This window comes from Lissotriton helveticus, chromosome 6 (assembly GCF_964261635.1).
Source record: "Lissotriton helveticus chromosome 6, aLisHel1.1, whole genome shotgun sequence".
Classification (NCBI taxonomy): Eukaryota; Metazoa; Chordata; class Amphibia; order Caudata; family Salamandridae; genus Lissotriton; species Lissotriton helveticus.
The window spans coordinates 995,267,354-995,292,778 of record NC_136067.1 but is presented as its reverse complement, the minus strand read 5'-3'; the positions used below and the strand labels follow the sequence as shown (position 1 = coordinate 995,292,778).

General features: G+C 45.8%; 1 protein-coding gene across 8 annotated transcripts in view; it reads right to left on the bottom strand.

The window, feature by feature from the left end:
- PDE10A (phosphodiesterase 10A) overlaps nucleotides 1-25,425 on the bottom strand; it is a 1,305,213-nt gene that overhangs the window by 897,418 nt on the left and 382,370 nt on the right. For 7 of the 8 annotated variants that reach the window (XM_078648625.1, XM_078648626.1, XM_078648627.1 and 4 more), the window contains one exon: nucleotides 8,104-8,132. In XM_078648625.1, the coding sequence (XP_078504751.1) occupies nucleotides 8,104-8,132 (29 nt within the window). Of the gene's footprint in view, nucleotides 1-6,187; nucleotides 6,445-8,103; nucleotides 8,133-25,425 lie in introns of those variants that run through there. The other variant, XM_078648632.1, reaches the window with a different exon arrangement.

Genomic DNA, 25,425 nt, shown 5'->3' with positions numbered 1-25,425 from the left:
GTGAAATCACACCCAATGGCATCAGTGGTGACTCAAAGCACAGGAATAAGCCGGAGCAAACCATAAGAATACATTTCAATGCTCACTGCACAGCAGATCGTTTACCACAACAATAGAGAGGAGCACAGGTATGACCAGAAAAGACCTCAAGCAGATGACATGAGTGCCCAGGTGACCAAAGATGTCTAAGCAACTAAATTACGACCCTATGCCTTGCTAACTGTAGCACAACATAAAGCAGGCGAAATTGTCCCAAACCTCAAATTGCTCTCATGACTGTCCTACAAGAACCACACAAGAAACTAGTTCGCTAGAGAAAAGTAAATTAATCGACGAACGTTTCCAGTAAAGGATTATCACAAAGCAGCAACACTAAGCATGGGGGGGAAAGGCTTATTTAGCTACACATGACTAATAAAGCCGAGCCAACGACTGAAGAGCGCCCCTCCCTGCCCAACTCCGATGGGAGAATGGGAGAAATGCAAAGCAAAACACTCAAAATAATGGAGAGTTCAGATATCGGCAAACCTACAAATACACCCATACAGTCAGGGGTAGGGTGACCAACCGTCCGTAAATTTCACGGACAGTCCGTAATTACGGCCGTCTGTCCGTTGTCCGTGAAGGATTCTTTAACGGACGCCTTTTGTCCGTAATTTTAACTGGTCGCACAGCTGGCACCCACCTCCCTTCTTGACTCCAATGCTGTTGAGGTCGGGAGTAACAGACTCCGATCAGCAGCATTGGAGAGGAACAGCGTGATGGCAGCAACCCTCACACCTTCAGCCCTTGATGAGCTGTTAAGAGGTGCTTGAAGGTGACAGAGGGAGGGGCTGCAGCTTCAGGGAGCAGGGGCATCTATTTAGAGGCAAACAGCACTGAATGCGTCTTGTATCTGCAATTGGTGTGAGACATTCCCTTTCTGCCCAGGGCCCCAAACATCCTAGAACCGTCCCTGATTACACGGAGGCAGCACGTGGTTCTTTTCACAGAGCTCAATTACTGTCACTAAATTGTAAAGAAACCTCGATTCTTCAAACATGCAGTCTATATTGTAATAAAATAAAGAAATGGCACAATCGGACCCACACTGATTAACAAAGTATGGAGGACAATCAGTTGAATCGGTTCTCTTGGAGTATCTCATTTCAGTACTGTTCATCAGTGTGGGGGGAGGGGGGCAAAACTAACATTTTGGAAACAGAGCTTGTCTTCTCCTCTTGTCCAGGAGGGGGTGAGGAGCCCTCCCCCACCCTGGAAGAGACCCAGATGATACTAGAATACTGCATGCCCACCCCTGTGCCCACCCTGTGGATCCTGTTCCTCCTCCTGTGATGGCTCCTGCCCCCCCCCCCCCAGTGATGGCCCCTGTCCCCCCCACCCCCGGCCTGTGATGGCTCCTGTCCCCCCCTGTGTTGGATCCTGTCTCCGTCCCGGGTGGCTCCTGTCTCAGTCCTGGAATGGCTCCTGCAGCGAGGGTGAAGTTCTTGATGGGCCTCTTCTCAAAAAGGCTCAGCTCAAAATTAATATGAAAAGGTGGGCGAGTGAGTAAGTGAAGGGATGGCGGATGAATTAGTGAAAGGGTGAATGGATGAATGAAAGATTGAATAGGATAATGTGAGATGATGGATGGATTGATGAGTGAGTGAAAGGATGGAAGAGAGAAAGGGAAATAGCTGGATATATGGGTGTAAGGGTAGCAGGATGGGTAAAAGGGTGGATGGATGAGTAAAAGGATGGATGAGTGAAAAGGTGGATGATGAGTGAGTGGATGGATGGATGAGTGAAATGATGGATGGATTGACGAATTGATAAGTGCAAGGGTGAATGGATGGACGGATGAGTGAAAGGGTGGATGTAAGGATGGATGAGTGAGTGAAAGGGAAGGTATATGGACAAAATGATGATGAATAGATGAGTGAAGGAGTGAAAGGATAAATGGATGAGAGAATGGATGGATGAGTGATAGGTTCAATGGATGGATTCATGAGCGGATGAGTAGATGGATGGATGGGTGGATGGAAGGAAGGATTGCTAAGTGAAAGAGTCGATGGAGAGAGAAAGGGAGGATGATGGATGACTGAAAGGGAGGATGGGTGGAAGGATGAGTGACTGGGTGGATGGATGAGTAAGTGAAAGGATGGCTGGATGGGTGAAAGGGTAAATGGCTGGATGGATGAGTGAATGGATGGATGGTTAGAAGAGTGGATGGATGAGTATACAGATGGATGGGTGAAAGGGCGGATGGATAATGGATGGATGAGTGAAAGGATGGATGAAGGGATGGTTGAGGGAAATGATAGATGGAAGGATACATGATGGATAGGTTTGCAAATGGCTGAATATGTCTAGATATGGCTGGGCTTACTTATATACAATTGTGCGACCTCTGATGTGTCTGTAAAACTTATCCAATTGTCCTGAAGTTTTGTCCTGAATTTTGACCTCCTGTCCTGAATTTGTGTCCTGAATTTTGACCCTTTGTCCTGAATTTTTACACTCACCGTCCTGAATTTTCACCAATGCCAGTTGGTCACCCTAGTCAGGGGGCGAAACGGGGCCCATGGGGAACTAAGCACCCACTCTTATGACAACACAAAAACAGAGCATCCGTTCTTGAACGGTTAACGCCGACCCTGACCTGAGCTGCCTCAGGCAGAATGGGAAGGAGTCCTGTGAGGTGAAGGGAAGAGAACTATACACCTACAAGAAAAATAACCTTCGCACCGAAGCTGTTTTCTACCTGTAAGCGTAAATGTGTGCAAGCTGGCTAATCAGCTAATCTGAACACTGCTTGGGAAGCTGGAGAGGCTTTAATTGATGGCGTTGTCCGGAGCTTCATGATGACAACGAGCGATACCTTTTTGAAAGGCACTGTCGGTTACCAGTTCTGGAACGCCTCCTTCTAATAGTAACCTATAAAACAAGATTTGCACTCGATATGTCACCACCAAAAATAGAACTTCTGAAAGCACTGCAAGCAGTTAATATTTTGGGACACTACCTTATGCTGCTTGCAGAGTCCCTCTTATCGTAATACATTTTTTAAACTAAAGGAGCATATATTGTACTGTGTATAATTATTTTATTAAACTCGTGATCTACATATTTACAGTGCCTTCTGTGGTAACCTGGGACGTCATAGCGCTATAAATGTGTGTCACTATTCAGAAGTGACCTGACCAAGACTCAAATCAGTGACACCAGGGTTCGCCACACAGACACCTGAAGTGATCGCGTTAACCAAAGGAGCTTTGCTACTAGAACGATGCATTTCCCCTCGATTAACTTGCGTTTACTTTTCATTTAAGGAGGGAGTATTATATTTAGGTTAAGACAAACAAAATAGTTATAGGACTTTTTGTTCTTTTCAGTCACGTGTCTGTCCAAGCTCACTCACTGACCACAGCCCCCTGTACTCAGGACCACAGCTCTCATACTTTTTTTATGCCATTCCACAGCTACAGACGGACCCACCGCACTATGAGTTGCTGGAGAAACGACAAATGAAAACTGTATGTGCCACGTTAACATGTTTTTGAAGCATAAAGGAAAACAAACGAATCCAAAACTCTGCCGATACTTAAAACAGCCAATTATCAAGCTACGCTCCAGTGCAAAGTAGCAATTTTGTGCCATCAGAACTTCCTTGGTATTTTGGGGACTCTAGAATTAGAAAAATATTAACTAATTTGACATGTTGCGTGATTTCCATGTATCAGTATTTATATCGTACATAACAAACTTTAAATACACTTAAAACTATACAATTTGTCAAGAATAGTAGAACACAGCAAGAGAGGTCCCCGGTCATTAGCGCAACGACGCGCAAATATAAATGTGGTGAACAATTTCTGATGAACGCTACAATAAATGGCTTATCTCACTGCGGGGATTTGCTTCTCTCTGTGGGGATTTGCTGCTTGCTCTCTGCGGGATTTGCTGCTCCACTGCACATTTTCAGGTTTGGTGTCAGTCAAGATGTTCTGCATTTTATTTGCATTATATACATAATATACTTAGAGGCTTTCATCCAGCCCACTGTATTCATTGGTCTGTTGCGTCAATCATAAATTTTTTCGCCCACTAAAGCATGCAGCCTCGGGCAACCTACTTCAGCCATTGGCTACCTTCACTGTGAACGAATCCACACACAAGGTAGTTGCCTTCAGAGCCAGTTATCCTTCACTTCAGTGCCTGGGACTTATCAGGCAATGTGTGCTTTTGAGACCAACAATTTATTTCGTTTTAGACTTTTTTTTATATTGCAGACAGCTCGGCAGAGTTCCAAAGTTTTATAAAAACCAAAACAAAAGAAGCATTGTCAAAGGCAACATACTGGAAGACAGTATCAGACCTTTTGGCTTTGTCAATGCTTGTGTTTAGGTGATTTGTAGTTCTGTTACCTCTATTCAACGTTCTGTGACTGTTAAACTTAGATTATGACTATTAAGTCCTTTTTTTTAATACAACACTTTAGACCACACTTCTCTGGTAAGCACTGTAAATATTTGATGCTGGCGCTACCAGATTTATTGATACTAAGTGTACTGAGCTTGGAGGGATGGAAAGCCCAGTATGCCTAGCCATGATATGGAATTCAGACCATCAGATTACTGCAGAAACCAACAGTGTGTACTTGCTCACCGAGCCTTTTTGCCAGCACTCGTTACTCCATTTCAGTTATGCTAAGTGCAGGATCCCCGTCCCACATTTGAGCCAGAGATTCACTACTTCTTGTACCATTAACTTGTTGAAAGGTTTTGCCTTTGACAATCACATTCATAAGTTAGTCAAATTTACACAGACCCAGTTACTTCTTCTACACTTGCAATAACACATGTTTGCTCCCGATGAATCACCATTGATCGAAATGTTATTGTGGCTAAATAAATTAAATTAATTTGCTGTTACGATGCAGACCAGATTTTTCTGGGGGATCAAAGTGTTAAAAATCATTAACAAGTCACCAAGGGACACCAGCTAAAAGTAGGAGACGACAGAAAGTTGACACCTGCCAATAGCAGGTTAATATTGCTGATGGCTCCTTGTCAAAACTCAAATATGAACCATTGGGTCGAACGTACAGTGTTAGCCTGGCTGCAACACAAGAGCGGGTTTAATCAGTGCCACGCTTTTCTTAACCCCAGCCCAGGGTCATCCAGATAAAGTCTTGCAGCAATCCCTGCAGTTAGTTTTAATCACTGGCTCTGCTGCCCTTACCACACCAAGCTCTACAATTGGCTCTTTAGTATATACCTCTCTTAGTACAAAAAGCATCCCTGAGCTCCTCCCTCCCAGTGGGGAGGTTGTAGCCCGTACCGTGACTAGGTATCATGGCACGAGGAAGTTCCCCAATGATGAAGCTTGCCACCTTCTGTGGTGGGAGAGGGAAACCGTCCTATAAAAGGAACTCTCCTAGGTAGGTGTGTTTTTCCCGCCAGGCTAACCCTGTACTTCAGATCAAAGGGTTCATGTTTGTGTTTTGATATATGAAGCAGGAGAGCAAACCCTTGGCAGGTCTCAAAACCTCCTCCAGCCCCTTTTTGTGAACCAATCTGATGGCTCCAAGTCACCAAGGAAGCAATGTTCCAACCCTGCGACTTTTCATTTACAAATCACTTTTGGCAAGAATGTTAGTTCACCTCGATCATGAGAAGTGAATCTGGTCTACAGCAGCCAAAATATAATAGGTTGTCAAGTGACTGCTCCTTGGTAACAACGCCATCTGATAACCACAAACAGGTAGATTCGACCAGCTACTGCCCGACTTTATTACTGAAACAAAATTTTTTAGGTCTCGGCTAAAGACGCGCGGAAGCGCGTCTCCGCCGAGATCTTATGTTAGGGAGTGTGCTCCCCAGGAGACAGTTTGGGGCGCGCGCATCCCTGGAGCCGATTTGAAACGGGAACGCGCGCTGTGGCCAGGCGCTGTCTCCTGGGAAGCGCAAGCACCACACACGCATGCGCATACACACACAAGCACTCATGCACGCACGCACATACATACATACATACATACAGAGACACACCCCCCCTGACACATACGCGCGCACACACACAAGTGCACCGAGGCCCCCCCTCCCCCCTCCCCCGCCGTCACCGTCGCCGTCGCATACACACACGAGCATACACGCACACACACACACACAAGTGCACCAAGCCCCCCCAGCCTTTTGAAACTTACCTGGGCAATGTCGGGGACTCTTCTCTCAGCACGCGGCGCCCAACCTCCTGCTAGCGCGGCCCCGGGTCTCCACACCGCTCACAGGAGCCCCGGGCCGCGAGACGCATCGACTCCGCCTGCCTCCTCTTCCGGTCTGGACGTGGCCCCGCCCCCGTCACAGGCGACCGTGCCTGACTTCCGGGGCGGCCTCCGTGTATTCCGTCCGTGGATTCTTTCCGTCTTCTGTTTTTCTTGTTCCTACGTCAGCAACAAAGTCACTCAAGAGAGGCACGGAGTGCATGTCTAGGTGAATACGTGCTCTTGTGCCTACGGGCCGGATGTACTTTATTTTTTATTTTTTACAGTTTTATATAGCGCGAACTTGAGCCAAAGGTTTCAGAGCGCTTTACATGAGCACCAGTTGCGTGACAGTCGGACACATTAACTTCTAGGCCGGGGACGGGGAGATGAAGTGATTTGCCCAGAATCACAGGATGCTTGAGTCTCCCATCAGCGTTGAGCCTGGGCCCCAGCTTCAAAGTCGTCTGTTCTAGCTGTTAAGCCACATCCTTCCCCCTCCGAATATCCTGTCACAAAAATTGCGGAGCACTATAGTTGGAGGCTATCACAGGGATGGTGGCCTGGTCGGAAAAGCAGAACACCATGTCTGTTATTGACTTGCAGTAGAGTAGACTTGATGTACTTAAAAGAAAGAGGACTGCGTTTAAAATGAAAAGTTTACTTTTTGTTTGTTTCTTTAGTAGTTTTGTGGACCACTGCCTACCCTTTAATAGTTTTTTATAGCCCCCCTCCCCTTGCTGCCTCCCTCACCTACTCTTAAAAAAGCTTTTGCACGTTATTATTATTTTATTTACTTACCTATCCAACTTGGAGCGCTAAATAAGACAAAAGGTGCCGGCATAATTTACAGGACCATGCGTGTGTGGTGCACATGCCTACAAAACCACGTTTCAGTTGCATCATAGGCTATTTTGTATTCCTTTTTTTTGCCATGCTGCACAGCATGGCCAAAACCATTCACAATCCAAGAAGTCCCAGAGTTAAGATCTAGTGGCTTGGCCGCCAATGCTTCTTTCATCTCGTTATAGATAGAGACATAGCCATTTCACTAGCGCGGTACATTTTATCTTCATAAACCTGCTTTTGAAGGTCAATTGCCATATTCTTTGTACTCTAAATTATAGACTGTGTATTTTGGAAGGAATGAAAACTGATAATCATTGTCTAATGCAGATTTTTACTTATAAAGCCACAAAACAATTTAAGAAGAAGAAGGAAACAGCTTGCAAATGAAAAATATTAAATTATACATGCTGTCATTTTTTTTCCTTAGGAGATCAGGCAGTTGATTCTGTTAGCGCTTGATATATTCATGTTATGTATTTGTTTCCATTATTTAGTTAAATATTATTTTCTCCTTTTACATTTCAAACAATGTTCTTAAAATTCAAGGTGATTTGAAGACCAATTACATTTTAAATCAAGCATTGGCAAACTCAATCGGTCTGGCCCTGGAAACTGGTGTGATTTTTTTAAAATCTTTAATTTTTATTGCAAGCATACATAACTTAAAAAGAACAACAAACAAGCATTTGCTATGCAATAGGTCTCGCATTTACGCAAGTTTAAGCTATTGGCATTGTAAATGACAATGCCTTTTATTTATGTTTTAAAAACGAAAACGTAAATAAAAGGCATTGTTATTTGCAATGTCTCGCATTTGCGAGAGTTTAACCTTTTGGCATTGTAATTGACAATGCCTTTTATTTACGTTTTAAAACCCAAAACATAAATAAAAGGCAGTGCCATTTACAATGCCACTGGCTCAAACTCTAACAACTGCGAGACCTATTGCATTGCAAATGCTTGTTATAAGGTCTGTTGAAGACAGAAGGACATATGACTGTGGTACGTACCCTACTCACTTCCGTAGGAATGGCTTCATCTGTAAAGAAAAAAGAAAACATATTAATAAGATGTCTTTGCCTTGGAGCGTTTTACAATAATTCATTTGTATACGTAAACGTCCCAAACTTTGTGTGTGTTTGGGGTCTTATTTGGGCAACAGTGAATTATTGCTTTTCCTTTTTTTTTTTTATTAAGTACACGATCTTTTTTTGTGTTCATTTGTTAGTACAATAAATAAAGAGATCAGAGTATCAAGGATTAAGGTATAACAATAATTGGTTGAAATGGAAAAAAAGGAAGTAAACCCATTAGAAATTCGAGAAATATAACATTCATTTGTAAGTAGTAGTATTGAATAGTAGCTCAGTTATCCTGCCATGTGTCTCACCACTGAACGAGTTCATGTAGATGCTCCTGGACCACCTGAAACTGATCGTCTTTTGAGCAATACTGCATTACAAGAGAATATAAATCCATGACGTTCATACTTTAACCTTTTGTAGCTTCACCCTGGTGAAAAGCAGCGTGCTTTTCAAATTCCCGTGAAATGTAGTCACATTAAGAAGTATTTAAGGAGGAAAGAGTAAGCATTTTGGAAGAATCCTGTATGCAGACTGAAATTTACGTCCAAGATAGTGGAAATGTGAAATGTGGCAAGATCAACAGATGAACCACCGCACGTTCCCACCACCAACACAATTAGCCTCTTGACTTGAACCACGAAAAGCATTCAACGAAGCTCAGATGCTTTGCTGTTACCTAACCCCTACTCTCGTCTTCCACATTAGATGCGTAGCCTGCCTAATAAGTAAACGAGGTGCTGGAGAACCCCGCACCGAGTGTCACTGCGCAGCAATCTGTCCCAAGGCACATCTTAACGCCAGCTAGTGCTCCAGTAACTAACAAGCACACAGAGGTGTGGCACCTCTTTCCCAGTAGAGTCATATGGATCCTACTCCAGTTTTTAACCACTTAACCATCCTCATTGTTTCACCTAGAGTTAAGGGTACGAAGTGTTTCAATACCAACTGAATCTTTCCTCTACAAGACTTCAAAGGATACTTAATACCTAGAAGATCCCCACATACTGATGCTATCTCCCACCTAAGCACATTATCTGCCCATTTATTCCCTCTAGCCTGCTTCTCTTCGAGTGTTCCACTCTGCCTGATTTGCAGGCCGCACCCATCCGATTAAACATCATAGTGGAAACAGAGAAAACAATCTGGCTTAAACAATTGAGCGCTACTTTCCAACAACATGACAACACTGAAGTCGCAGACTTTGGTAAACCATCTGGGCCATTAGCATACGAACCCCTTTTGTAGTTGTTTAGAACCCTAATCTAGAAAAGATTAATATTCTTGCCAAGTTATCATACCCATTATACTTCGACAGTACTAATATTTAAAACCGCAGGCACCTCTTTGGTGCTCCCGGGCCATCTAATACACTCTGCATAGAGGGAGAGTGGAGTAAGCCTGGAACCAACTCTGGACACATCTATGCATGATATCTGCAATTCTTCAATGACATTAATGAACAAATTACTTACCTTCGGTAACGCATTATCTGGTACAGACTATCTAGCTCCAGAGTCCTTACCTTTGAATTTCCCAGGCGTCAGGCTGGATCCAGAAACTTTTGCTGAGCAATACCCCTTGCGCACGACATCGGGTGGCTCCATTCGGCTCCGCATGATGTCATCGGTAGCGTCGGTTAGGACGTTGTGGTGCCTATATAGGTGCCACCCAGGCGTGCGGACGTCAGTACTTTTCATATTTTCCATGCCAGAAGCGCAGAGCCACGAAGTAACTGACTTAGTCGTGTGCAAAACTAAGGCCCTGAAAAGGGGGCGGGGGGAGACAACCCTAGTCCTAGTCCTATCACATCAGTCTGCAAAGCGGGGAGGCATGGGTGGGGATGTAAGGAATCTGCAGCTAGATGTAGTCTCTACCAGATAATGCGTTGTAAGTAACTTGTTCATCTGATAGAGACTTCTAGCTGCAGATTCCTTACCTTTGAATCAGATACCAGAGCCATGCAATTCCGGCAGTGGGTTGCGGACTCATGATCAAAACTAAGAAGTCTTGCAGGACCTGAACGGGCAAAGTGCCTGTCCCTGCACATTTGACCATCAAGGCAATAATGTTTTGCGAACGTGTGCAATGATGCCTACGTTGCTGCCAGACTGGGACTCCCCGAGCCAAGGCCGTAGTCGCAGCCTTTTCTCTGGTAGAGTTGGCCCTTAATCCCTCAGGAGGAGGCTTCTTCGCCAAGGCATAACAGACTTTAATGCAGAGAAAGACCCAGCGAGAGATGGTCTTTTTCTGCACTACCCTTCCCTTCTTTGCTCCCACATACCGCACAAAAAGTTAGTCATCCACCCGGTACTCTTTTGAGCGGTCAAGATAGAAAGACAATGATCTTTTTGGGTCCAGTCGGTAGAGACCCTCCTCTTCCTTAGAGAGATGTGGGGGAGCAAAGAAGGTGGGCAAAGTAATGGACTGACCCAGATGGAATGGGGTCACCACTTTTGGTAAGAATGATACCCTGGTGCGAAGCACCACATTGTCCGGAAAGGACATAAGATAAGGAGGCGAGCTGGATAATGCCTGCAAAAAAAATCTAGGTGTTTGGGTCGATACGGCTCTAAAATTCACCATCCACACCAAGAAAGTGGCCGCCACGTGCTTCGGCATTCTACGCAACATCAGGCCCATCCTGAAGTTCTTTGACTGCCGCACTCGCCAACTTATCGTCCAGGCGACGATCCTTTCTAGACTGGACTATGCCAGCTCTCTCCTTTTGGGAGCAAACTTGGCTGAAACCACCAGACTGCAGAGAGTCCAGAATGCGGCTGCCAGGGCTCTGGTCGGCCTCCCTCGCCACTCTTCTGTCTCTGGAACGTTAAGAAAACTGCATTGGCTCCCGGTGGGAAGAAGGATCCAGTTCAAGGCTCTATGTCTAGCCTTCAAGATCCTCAAAACCGCCTCTCCCCCACTGCTGAGTCCCCTCCTGTCTGAGTATACTCCCAGTAGACCCCTCCGCTCAGAGGGACAACATCTAGTGACCATCCCCCGCACTAGACTTGCTAGAGTGGGGGGACGCTCTTTCAGCCTCCTCGCTGCCAAGTTATGGAACAGCCTGCCTGTAACCATACGGGGGATGCATGATCTTTTAGCCTTTAGAAAAGCCATCAAAACCCATCTTTTCAAATAATCCGTTTTCTTTGTGCACCTTCATTCTGCACTCTGGTCAGCTTGCAGCGCCGGGACGCCCCTTGGCTGGGGCAGCCGCGCGCTATACAAATTCTCATAACATAACATAACAATTCACTCACCCTCCGGGCCGATGTAATCACCACCAAGAAGACTGTTTTGATGGTCAACAGCCGGAGGGGACAATTGTGCATAGGCTCGAAAGGAGCGCACATCAGGTAAGTGAAGACCAAATTAAGGTCCCACTGTGGCATAACAAAGGGCGTGGGTGGAAATAAGTGAGCCAGCCCTTTCAGAAATCTATTTACAATAGGAGATTAAAAAAGAGAGGGCTGGTCTGGCAGCCGCAGAAAAGCAGACAGAGCAGAGAGGTAACCCTTGAGAGTTCCCAAAGCAGAACCCTGCTGGGCAACAGTTAGAATGAATAAAAGAACAGTAGAAAGAGAAGCAGAAAGAGGGTCAATGGACCTTTCTGTACAGTTTAACAACATTTCTGCAAACGGCAGGCGCATACCAACTTAGTGGAGGGCCGCCTGGCCACCAGCATAACATTACAGACTTCAGGAGGAAGGTCAAAAGCTATCAACTGTTGCCGCTCGATCTCCATGAATGGAGGCGTCGAGTTGACAGGTGCGGGTGGAGAACCCTTCCCTGCTGCAGCGACAGAAGATCCTCCCGAAGGGGCAGCCTGATCGGAGGATCAACACTCCTGCTCAAAAGCTTTGTATAACACACTCCTTGCCCAGTCTGGTGCCACAAGAATGACTTGGGCCCAGTTGCTCCTGATCTTCTTCAGAACCCTGGGCAGGAGTGGTATGAGCAGAAAGGTGTATAACAGGCCGGAGCTCCACTCGCGACCAAACGCACCGCAGAGCAAAAGCCGCCTTGGAAACTCCAGAGTGCAGTACTGCTGACGTTGCACATTCTCTTTGGAGGTGAACAAATCTAAACAAGGTTCTCCCCACTGCTGAAGAAGACCTTGCGCCACCTCCGACTGGAGACACCATTTATGTTCCTGAAAGCATCAACAGCTGAGATCATCTGCCATGGCGTTCAGAGAATCTGCCAGGTGTTGAACCACCAGGGATATGCCCTGCTGTTCCAGCCATGTCCAGAGACGCAGGACCACTCGACAAAGGGTCCGCAACCCCAACCCACCCTCCTGGTTGCAGTACCACAGGGCGGTGGTGTTATCCGTGAACACCTGCACCAGCTTCCCCTTGACAAAGGGAAGACATGCTTTCAATGCCAACCAACTCGCTCGGAGCTCCAACACGTTTATGTGGAGCTCTTTCTCCACCAAAGACCAGTGACCCCTGGTCTCCACCTCTCCAATGTGGCTGGCCCATCCCAGAAGTGACGCATCCGTCACAACTGTGAAATCTGGTTGGAGAAGGTAGAGAGGTCTACCGTTGACCCAATCGCAGTTCGTTAACCACCACTGCAGATCCTTCGCAGTTCCTTCTGAACCATGAGATTTCCCCAATGCTGTGCCCATTGGAACTTCAAGTCCCACTGCAGAGCCTGCATACGCCATCTTGTGTGTCTTATCAACAGGATGCAGGAGGACATGAGACCCAACAGCCTCAGAGTCAACCTCACTGAAATCCAGGATAGAGGCTGAAACATCGGAATCATATCCTGGGCTCGCTGCTCGGGAGGATAAGCCCGAAACTGCACTGTGTCCAGAACAGATCGGTTGAAAGGGAGCATCTGCGAAGGAGTCAGGTGTGACTTTGGCACGTTCAAAGAGAACCCCAGCAAATGCAAAAGGTTCACCGAAGTCTGAAGGTGAGAGACGACTGCCTGGGGTGAAGCTGCCTTCAACAGCCAGTCATTGAAGTAGGGGAAGACTGATACCCCTAACCTGCGCAGATATGCTGCAACCACCGCCATCACCTTAGTGAACACCCGAGACACAGACAAGACCGAAGGGGAGCACGGCCAACTGAAAGTGCTTGCGGCCAACCTTAAACCTCAGGTAACACCTGTGGCCTGGCAGGATGGGAAAATATGCATCCTGCAAGTGCAACGCTACCATCCAGTCTCCTTAGTCTAGGGGAGACAAGATCTGAGCCTAAGCGAGCATTTTGAATTTCTCCTTTTTGTGGAAGAGCCTGAAGGTTCGAAGATCCAAAATGGGATGTAGCCCCTTGTTCTTCTTCAGAATCATAAAGTAGCGGGAATAACAGCCAGTGCCTACTTCTGAAACTGGGACCCTCACTATAGCTCCTCGGGCAAAAGAGCTGTAACTTCCTCTTGGAGCAACTTTAAATGATCCTCCGCCAGACATTCCTGACTTGGCAGAATAGGAGGAGAAAAAGAAAGGAAAGGAAGTGAATAGCCTTCCTGGACGATATGCAAGACCCGCTTGTCTGTTATAGATCTCCAGCAGGGAGATGAGTACGAATTCTTCCACCCTCTGGAGTAGTGTGGTCCTGCAGAATCAGCCTAGGAGTGCTTGGAGGCTGTGGCTGCTGGGTGCAGTGTGGTAGATGACTTCTGGCCTCCATTCCAAGGATGGAATGCACCGTGTCCACATCCAAGCATGACTTGGGTAGTCCAAGTGGGATGGTGGCTAGGATAGGGCCAAGGCGGCTGGAAAGGAAAACTGGCCACAAGGAGTGGAGGAGAGGCCCAAGGATCTGACTGTAGCTCGAGAGTCCTTGAACGGAACAAGGTCGAGGCTGCCTTTTCCCCGAAAAGGCGGGTTCCATCAAAGGACAGGTCCATCAAATTGGCTTGGATATCCCCAGATAAGCCAGTTGTAAGAAGCCAGGCATGGCGTCTCAGGGCCACAGTCGTGGAAATCGATCTGCCCAGCGAATCAGTCATGTCTAAACCACACCGTATAGTGAATTTTGCTGCATCTATCCCGTCCTTGACAGCTTGGGAGAACACAGCCCAGGCCTCCTGGCAGCACTTACGCAACCGTCTCCCAAAGAGAGTGGGAGAAAAGGCCCAATAAGCATGCGGTATTCACTGACTGCAATGCTAGACTGGAGGAAGAAAACATCTTCTTCACAAATGAGTCCAGTCTCTTGGATTCCCTATCCGGGGACATAGAGGTCTGCACCACCAAACTTTCTAGGGTGGGGTGTTGGCTGAGGACCTTTGGGTCACCTGGAGCTGGGCGATGGCAGCGTGCCATCATCCTATTCACAGGAGCCCCTATGCTAGGCTTGGACCATGTTCCCAGAAGGACGTCCGTAAGTGCCTCATTAAAGGGCAATAGGGGTTCATAAGTGGAAGCCACAGGCTGAAGCACTCCGGTCAGGAGATTAGTCCTGACCTGCACTGAGGGCAGCTCCAGTCCTAGGACCTCAGCTGCTCTCTTAACCACCATAGCATTGGACGCCCCCTCCTCCGTAGTCATTGTCGGTGGAGAGAGCATGCCAATGTCTGGGGAAGTATCCAAACCACTGGCTTCCCCAAGTACCCCATACCAGTCCATTGTCTCATCAAAGACATCCTGGTTCTCAAGAAGGTCTCCAGACTTCTCCCATTCCCCTCCTGAGCCCAGCACATCCATAAAGTGCTCAGGCGACAACATAGAACCCCTGAGTTCTGTCAATGTCGGAATCAGCGTCGCTGGACGCCGTTCCAGACCAGTGTCATCGGGGACAAGGATGGGGCTTGCACCACCGACGGGCATCAGCGAAGTCATAGGCACTGACTTCGCATTTGACGCCGGGAAAGGTTGCGTAGGTATGACCGGCAATCCGGGATCGGATCCCTGAAGCCCCTCGGCGCCGTAGCAGGACCCGACAGCGTCTAACCTGATCGGGCCCCATCCAATCCAGCTGGGCCCAAGGGCTCACCAACTGGGTCGTACCACTCAAATGTGTGGCGCATGGCCTTGCAAAACTCTTTAATTTGAGCGGGAGTCACTCCGGCTCCCGGATATGGTGGTAGACTCGAAGTAGACTCTGGCTCCGCAGAACCGTGCCTAGAGCGTCAGTGCTCCTTACCTTTCTCAACGACAGACGCCAGTTGAGGTGAAGTCGAAGTCGCTTGGTCGTCTTCTTCTTGTGCCTCTTCCCCGAGTGTCCAGAGGACCTCGAATGGGAGGAAGAGGACTTCGGGCTCTGTGAGCGGTCCTGCGACCTCCTCTTCTCCTAACGGGACCGTGACCTCCTCGCTTGACTGTGTCGACTGCCGGGCCGCAAGCAACTTCATCGCTCGCTCCTTCAAGGTCTTCGGGGATATTGCCTGACAGTCTGAACATGATCTTGTATCGTGGTCTCCGTCAAGACACCACAGACATACGCGGTGGGGATCGGTGACTAACATCATGCGGGAACAAGTCCCGCTTGGTTTGAAGCCTGTCTTTCTCCAAGACATCCCTCGCATATGAAGTCGCATCCAAAAATATCGACAAGAGTCTAGAAAAAAACCTGCCAAAAAGCGGCAGAGGGGTAGCTCTTCCCGCATCAGCGCTTAACTGCTGCGGAAAAAAAAGAACAGACATCCACGCACTTGGTTGGCGCCTATATAGGCACTGCGACATAACCGACGCTACCAATGCCGACCACATTACGTGGGGCCAAATGGAGCCACTTGACATCACGTGCAAGAGGTATTGCTTAGCAAAAGTTTCGGGATTCAAAGGTAAGCTATCTGCAACTATAAGTCTCTATCAGATGCATAAATTGAAGACAAAGAGTGCAAATATGCATCCTTGTCTTACCCCTCTCCTGATCCTAAAGGGAGAAGAATATTCCTCATTTGGTCCAAAGCGGACTTAGCAATTGCACTGATACAGTCGATGTGCTAACAATATCACAATGTACTATGGGGCTCCTATGGATTTCATGGTGTGCTACAATTCTGCATGACTGACACAATCAAAAGCTCTATTGAGGTCCATAAAACATAAGTATAAGTACCTTTCCTCAGCTTTTGTGTATTTGCCAATAAGTACATTTAGGTTAAAGCACTGTTCTAACATACCCATGATCCTTTCTGTACCCATACTTAATTTCTGATAGGATTGAGTTTTCCCCTGCACAGCTTTCTAGTTTCTCAAACAGAATCCTCCCTAGCAGCTTCATAGAAATATCCAGCAGGAGTAGAGGTGTGTCTTGCCTACTTCCCTTTTCTTAAGTTGGAAAAATTATAGTTTCTGTCTTGGTAGATGGGAACTCCGTGGTCCCTGCAACATTAAGCATAATTGTTAGAATTGGGACCTATCAGTCGGCTGAGTTCTTATAATAGGTTCATAGGGACGCCATCTGGTCCTGGAGCTTTCCTTTTACAACATTTACCAAGGGAGGAAATAAAAGAGTTCACTGAGAACATTACAGAGTTTGATGTAACCTTTTCGGCAATTTCTGTGCCATTAAGCTCCCCGGTAGAATTAAATATTGTGCTATAATAATTAATCCAGTCTTGTGGCATTAACCAAGAATCCATAGAAGGGGCCATTTTTTCTTTTAATACAGAGTTAATGGTTTTCCACAACAAAGTGTTTTCATTGGTGTCGCTTGCCTGACCCACATTTGCTCTATAATTCTTTCTGAGTCCCTTTTTTCCTACCATCAATTGCTTGTTTATACCTTAGTCTGCAATTGAGGATCACAACTTTATTTCTCTTTACCCATCTATCATATGTTGAAGTGTCACCAGGGCAGATGGCGGCCATGTTAAGGATTCAAAGTGTTGGATGGCAACTGCTGGCACTAGCCCAGGCTGGTTTATACATCAGAGAGAACATACTTACTCAGTGACAGTCTGGCATAAGCAAGATGTCTCTTCTCAGAGGCAGACTGGGGCACAAAACCGGCATAAACAAATACAAGTAAGTGAGGCATAAAAAGGGCACTTAATTTGTACACCTATGGTCAAACATCTCCACACTGAGGTCTCCGGTTAATGTGAACTGCTGAGAAAAGTGCACATTGTACATGCATGCGGCAGGACACCAAAATGTACAAGACTAGCACACTCTTCACTGTATTCCGACTCCTTGCCTCTGCAAGACATTCCCACACAATCTTTTCACCAGAGGTGCTTATAGACCACATGGTGCAGGCAGGGAAATGGGCAAAAATGTGGATGACAGCTGCAAAGAAGCTGTCACTTTACCTCTTCCACCTTGTTTTTAAAAAACAGACTATCTAACCCACTCATCTTAGCTGTGTCATTGACCATTTATTAATAACAATGAGCAGCTACATGCCGGAATTTAGCAGCTGGCATACGAGCGAGGCTAGCCCACTTGTTACACATAGCGTGTACTGCAATGAAGGCACTACCTAGGAGGACTACTACAACTGCTGCCCACCCAACTGGTCATAAAATGGATCATCCAGAAAGGGGTGACCCACTGCTCCTCCATATATGCCTCTTTTCACTTGTGTTTGGATCTAATATGAGCTCTGCGACTTAACAAAAGCTGACCCTGGCCAGACCTAAAACTGCGTGCTTAGGCTGTGGAGTGAAGTCTTCTATTTCATCTTTTATGCTCTGGTCTCTCCTAGTGGGAAGCAAGATTAGTAGACTATGGCAAGGTTACCACGTCTGTATGAATGCTAGTTCAACTCTTCGTTTAACAAGCATTTGCAATAGGTCTCGCATTAGGAAAGTTTGAGCTATTGGTCTTGTAAATGACAATTTTTTTATTTATGTGTTGTTTTTGAAAATAGCTAAATTAATAGCTTTGTCATTTACAATGCCAATAGTTATAACTTTCGCAAATGTGACACCTATAGCATTTGTAATGCAACATGTTTTGTATTTACGTGACTTAGATGTATTGATATTACAAATAACAATGGCTTTTAATTTTTTAAAATAATTAATACTTAAATAAAAGTGATTGTAATTTATAATGGCAATAGCTTAAACTTTTGTAAATAACTTTTGTGAACATTATGTTCAGTGTATTTTATTGTGACGAAAATCCAAGAACAGAAGTGAAATATTAACATCTTTTTGTGACATTTGTAATAAAGCTTGAAACATTGAGAGAACATATTTGAACCAGTGATGCTGTGGTTGTGCTGCGTGATGCTGTAGTTGCGCTGAGTGATGCTGTCGTTGCGCTGAGTGATGCTATCGTTGCGCTGAGTGATGCTGCCGTTGCGCTGAGTGATGCCGTCGTTACGCTGAGTGATGCTGTGGTTGTGCTGAGTGGTGCTGTCGTTGCGCTGAGTGGTGCTGCTGTTGTGGTGCTGAGTGGTGCTGAGCGGTGCTGTGGTGGTGCTGAGCGATGCTGTGGTGGTGCTGTGGTGGTGCTGAGTGATGCCGTGGTGGTGCTGAGTGATGCCGTGGTGGTGCTGAGTGATGCCGTGGTGGTGCTGAGTGATGCCGTGGTGGTGCCGAGTGATGCCGTGGTGGTGCCGAGTGATGCCGTGGTGGTGCCGAGTGATGCCGTGGTGGTGCCGAGTGATGCCGTGGTGGTGCCGAGTGATGCCGTGGTGGTGCCGAGTGATGCCGTGGTGGTGCTGAGTGATGCCGTGGTGGTGCTGAGTGATGCCGTGGTGGTGCGGAGTGATAATGTGGTGGTGCGGAGTGATAATGTGGTGGTGCTGAGTGGGGCTGTGGTGGTGCTGAATGATGCTGTGGTGGTGCTGAATGATGCTGTGGTGGTGCTGTAGAGTGATAATGTGGTGGTGCAGAGTGGTGCTGTGGTGGTGCTGAGTGATGTGGTGGTGGTGCTGAGTGGTGCTGTGGGGGTGCTGAGTGATAATGTGGTGGTGCTGAGGGATGCTGGGGTAGCGCTGAGTCATGTGGTGAAGCAGAGGGCAAAAAGGCACATAAAAACGAGTCTAACAGAGGGCAGAAGGGCACAAAAAACGAGTCTGACAGGGGGCAAAAAGGCACAAAAAACTAGTCTAACAGAGGGCAGAAAGTGGGCAGAAAGAGGGCAGAAACGAATGTCCCGTACTAGCAGATTACATTTAAGGTAGAGGATAGCAACACAATGAATGGATATTAAAGAATTAATTGAGATAGGAGTCAGATACTCAGTCAGAGGGGACCCTTTGTAGACCAACGCTGGACACACGTACTTTACTGTAAAGAGGGCTCCGCACCAAGAGGAGTCGTTGCATCTGGGGCGCTCACCGAAAGCGCACAAAGTCGGTAGTCCTGTAGGAGTGGATGGAACTTGCAGGCTGCTTGCTGTCAATCCTTTTGTGTTGATTGTGTCTCTGTTGCGCTCTCTCAAATGTGTTGCCCTGAGTAGCCACCAAGGTTTGCCTCATTTCAGGACAGGTCCATGTGGCCAGGGCATGCTCAACGCCGCACAGGAGATATGAAGCCAAGGACAGAACAAACAACAAACCTTTGCCTTTAAAATGACCATCAATCACTATCTTTGCCACAAACCGCTGGTGCGTGACTTTTTTTGTCCTCGGTCCCTAAACCTATGCTCCAGCACCTCTTTATGAGTGTCAAGACAACTGCCTGTAAGACGTACATCACAGGACTTGTGGCCAAGGCCGATCCCATGATCTGTTATAAACCTTTTAAAGATGGCCTGAGCCCCGGGACGGGTCTTTGGCAGTGAGGGGTGGACCTAACCCAGATTTATACATTATTGTACGAGTTTGAAAAAAAGCACATTTAAAGTGAAGAAGTGGACAAAGATTGGGCCGAAGACTGTTTCACGTGACAGGTTATCCGCCAAAGAGGTAACGCCACCAGCCTCATGAAATAAACGTTGATTCTGTCCAATTAAAACCCCGGGTCACTTGGGCATGAAATGTCTTCGCATCCCAAAAACGAAAAGCTTTAGCGGGATATCGAGCCTTCTGGAGGGCTCTTTAATTTTTTGTGCTCCCTCTGCAGTCTTCTGAGGTATTGATATATCCCTTCTAAGCAGCACTATTGATGAGACAATGGTACCATTATCTATAACGATGGAGTAATAATCTGCCTTATGACATTTCAATCAACATGCAGCATACCCACTGCGGGCATATTACGTAACTTGTTGGATGCCTTGCATTATACAGACCTGTTTTGGTGTTCGCGTGACTCATTCCTGCCCTTAAGTGTCCCAATGCACCAACAAACTACTATCTACGGTGGCTGCTTGTTTTCTAGCGCATGCGCTGTCCCTGAATCTGCGGCTAGTGCCCACATCCGGGCCGGGGAGGAGACGGGGATGGGGGCGCGAGGGCTGCTGGTGCATGCGCTGTCCCTGGATCTGCCGCCGTAATTAAGGGAATGCTGTGAGAATCGTGCAGCCGCCACCGGCGCTCCAGTAATGATTGTGCCCAACAGCAGTGAGGAGTGACTATTGGAAGCAGGTAAGAGGGAGGCTGTTGCGTGTGTGTGTGTGTGTGTGCGTGCCTGCCTGCGTATGTGTGTATGTTTGTGTGTGTGTGTGTGTGTGTGTGTGTGTTGACGCACTTCAGGGAATCGGAGGCAGGAGATGTGCACGGCGCCGGCCTGGAAGTGCGCGTCCACAGACACCAATCGCCGCGCGTCCCCGACCCCGGTCTCAGATTCCCAGGACGTGGGCAACATTAGTTGTCGAGCTGGAAGCAATGCTTCGCATTGCTTTCTCCAGCTCGACCTAAAAAGTGTCTAGTTATGCCAAGACCTGGGCACCAGAATCTAAGAGTGGGTTTTAATATCACAGTGTTCCCTCTTTGTATGCATCCTCTCTTTGCACAAGCTTGGGGAAAAGGAGAATTTTATGGACCTAATATTCAATCACTTTCTCAAGGGATGCTGCTGTTTAGGTCTTCTTTTTCAGACTGAACTTAATTTTGGGACAAATACTTTAGAGTAAAAGCGTCCAGAGACCTCCTGAGTAAAGTACGACGGGAAAAATACTGGTTTTAAAATTATTTATGATTGGTAGCTTTTGGCACCAGAGAAGGGTATTTTTGAGGTGCTGTTTCACACAAAATACGTTTTCGGGTTATTAATACCCGTTGTTGTGCTCCTGCCTGAAGAGTGCAACTAATATCTATAAGAAAGGGGAAGGGAGCATGAGGTCCCTCAGCAACCTTTCAATGCGACATTTACTTCCAATCAAACTTTTAATGGTGCGGATAGATTACATTAAAATATACACTAACTAGAGAATAAAATGAATGTAGTGTGAAAAAATGAAAACTGCATGTTAAAAGTGATGTTATTTTATTTCAAATGCCGCCAAGGATTATAAATAAAAGAATTGACCTAAAAGTGGGGATAGAAAAAAAGTAGAATCCTAAATCAGGCAAGCATAGCCCCACTTGTTTCACTGCGACCTGGTGCAGGTGATATCGGCTCATGCGCTGCAAACCTTCCTGAAGTAGTAGGCATTCCGATGACAGACCAGCAATAAACTTGATCTTGAACCGGTTTTCATAATTACCGCATAATTGTGAGGCATTACAAAAAATCCAAGGTGGGACAAATTTACTTGAACATATTCTAGATCCCTCTGAGTGATGAAACTCTTTCCAAATCTCTCTGAAGTGAATACAAGTGCTGAGAATAGCAAAAGGTCTCAACTGAATATATTTTCTTCTTTAACAAATGCATTATGGAAAGGACTGATCCGAATATGCATCATGCGTTGACCGAATGCTGCACTGCTGTTAGTGACAATTCGTACATACTGTACTTTGGCCAACAAAAAACTGTACATCCGTCATAATACACTCTCCTCATTTGCTCCACATTAACAGACCTTCCACAACATTTACTTGTTCATATAGCCCCCTGAGCTACTTCAACAAATAGGTGCACTAAATAATCACATTGCAGGGAGGAGCAATATAATTTGAACACCGATGATGGGATAAAAACTCTTCCTCCTGAATTTCGGTATTTAAATATAAATGTAAGTACAATAGAGAAGCATACAATTATTTTCGTTGCCTCCTCCAGGTACATCAAATTCGCCTGTTCATTTGTCTTTTACCTAGCATGGGTGGTCTTTTGTGGATCAATCTCAAAGCCTGTAGTTTTTTTATTTATCTTTTTTCTGCTTCAGACAACAAGCAGCAATGAAAATTGTGTTCAAATAGGAATAGGGATCAATGCCCGGGTACATTAATGACCACTTCACTGTCACCAGTGTCAGTGCATGAAAACGTATGTTTTAACAGCGGTAGGTGATCCATGCTACTGTAATAATGTAATATACACTTAAGCATAGAAATGAACGTGACTAATCAAACTTAGGAAAAAAGGCATCGAGATCAGTCAAAATGTAGCATTTTGTCCCACTGAGATCGAATGATTACACTAAGCTTACTCCAAATTGTCCAGGAATGGGTACAGAGGAATATCCAAATAGAGTAGGTAGGTCACTATCACTTTATATGCTTGATGAATATTCATATTAAAGAAAGTTCTGGTAGTGTTTACGCTTTCAACAAATGTCAGCAATGTACAAACTGGATGTGTGAGATTCTCCCCTACTACGTACAGGGTGGATCCATAGTGCCTGAAAATGAATACAAATACTTGGACAGTCAGGAGCACCAAATGATTTAGTAAAATCGCAAAGCGGACTCCAGTTCATGCCACCCAGAGGAAAAAAGTAAGCTGATTTGTTAATATGCATTCTATAATGTGCAGTATGCATCAGAAATAGTTGCTTGAATCATACCGCAAGAAGGGGTAATGGAGAGACGGAGTGGAAGTTAAAAGTAACCTTGGAAAATGGGTTTTATGCAAGCCAAATTTACAGTACCAAATAAGTAAGCATGACAAACTAGTCTTCTCCACTCCGATGAGTGGGAACAATTCTCCTCCCAAGTAAGTGCTTTTTTTAATGAGAGGATACATGTTACAGGACAATATTATGAATATTACAGTTGGTTTGGAAAAAATTATTGAAATATTCCACTACCTCAGTGTCTGGTACAACACTAGAGTATTATTTCTCTGCAGCAACAAATTGTTCTGTTTTTTTTTTCCAGTGAGCCTTCTCGAAATCATAGCAGATGATTACAGTACAATCCCCATTATGTCCAACATGGACTAACTCAACTAGGAGAAAACAATGCAACGATCCAAGTTGGTGTTATGTATGGAATTAAGAATGGAGCTTAGAATAAAAGCCATTTCTTGCTTTCATAGTAACAGATCAACTACTTTAGAACACCTATGATTCAGCACAAGTACAATGCCTCAAAAACTATAAAAACTAATAAATGAGAAAAAAACTGTTTCGAATGTCAGTCTCATAAAGGTGCTGAAACGCTTCTGTGGTTTCCATAACCTACACAATACCCTGCACCCCCCCATTCTCACCACTTCTGAAAGTGCAAAAGAACTGTACAAGACTGACGCTCACCCATGAATTTCGGGGTTTCACATTTTATTGTCAAGAGTGCCAAGATTCTACAATCCCACATAAGAACCACCCTCACCTTCAGAACGCACATAACAGCCCCACAAACCACCTGTGCTAAATAAACGCTTTTCTCCCTGAAGCACAAGTTAGAACCGCCATCCAAGCCCTGGCTTTCTCACATCCCTTAAGAGTTAACTCTCAACTGAACAGCATCCTAATGTTCCATGTGGCATGTTGAAGAGCAGCCTCCAAGTTGTTACATGACTGATCAAGCAACATAGGAAGTACGACAGAATATCCAGGAAGCTCAAAACTGAGCCAGCACCGTCTTTCAGCTCGCATCAACTTCAAACCCTGCAGCAATATTTACGAAGGAATATACTCAAACAGGGAGACCCTCCTAGCAAGCAAGATCAAGATTGCCAGTGGGCAACATGACATACAAATCAACACCAACAGGAAAAGCAGGAATAGTAAATTAAGATGCAAATCCCTCTCTTGGAATGCACCTAGGATCTCTAACAATGACAATGACACTTTATTTGTGTGATTAATAAAAAACAATACAAAAGGACGATCAATATAGAAGTTAGTTAAAATAGAATAATATATATATATAATTCTTAAAAACCACCATTTGGTGTTTTTGTTTTATAAAATGCAGTTAGTATAAGTCCTTTTAATGCGCCAAAGCTACGTTTCAGTGGGGGCCAGACTGCATGGGTCCCTCAGCCGGATAGTTCCCAAGTGGTGCCAAGGTTGGCATGTCCTTAAGAGCTTGGCGGGCCCGATAGATGAACTTAGCAAAATTGGCCATATGCTTCACTGTCTCCAGCAAATATAACTGTTGAACGGCCTCATTTGCCGTCTGCGTGCCTAGTTGAAGGAGAATGGGCCTTAGGTAGGAACGGTGGGCTGGCAACAGGGCAGCATAGCAAGATGTGAGCCAGCGATTCCCGCTTGTAATAGCAGAGGCGACACTCCGTGATGGCTGGCTTTACTTTCACAGGGGGGGATACAGATATTTATGGGGGAGCGAGTGTAGTCTGGCTGCTAGTATCCTATGTTGGGCTTGCCTCCCCACCGGCTGTGTGAGATGTGGTTTAAGGTCATGTGATATACGAGGGGAGCTTTGGGTCTCGTGAAAGCCTCTAGCTGACAGTGCTTCGATGTCCAGTATACAACAGCGTGATCTTACTTGCTCTTTTATTTATGTTTTATTGTGGTATACTTGATTATATTGGGATCCCAATTCTCTATGGATAATTTCAACAGTTCTTTGGCTGAGACAAGGCCAGTTGACCATGGGTTGCCAGGTTGTTGGAAAATTTAGTTTATAACGGTCTTCATTGAGTTCTCTGGTGCCACGTTTGTTAGGTAAAAGTATTTTGCCAAGCTCACCAATTCTTCCAGGGATTGTCGGTTAAGGTTAAATTCCAGGCAAATTAAAGTATTCCTAGTGCATGCAGGAAGACAGAACCCGGTCTGGTAGAAAGGGAGCAGATTTTCCTTGCTAACCCAGTCTGTTAGTTCATTCAGGAGAGTACTTGCTTAAGCCTTGCCCTCAATATCCAATAAGGTAATCATACAATAGTTCCTGGGGTCAGTGCTTGGCCCTTTTATGTAAATTGGATGTAGTAATGATCCTCTCCAGGAATCTGGGACATCCTCTAAGAGCCTACACTCTGCATAAAACTGTGCCAAATTTTCAGCGCAAAAGTTAATGTCCTCCCTGCAGAGGAAACCGGGCAAACCATTTGGACCAGGGGCTCCGTTATGGGGTAATTTTTTTTTTAATGATACGTATTGCCTGTGTTCCTGGGGGGGTGTAAATGGCAAAAGTATCCATGGAT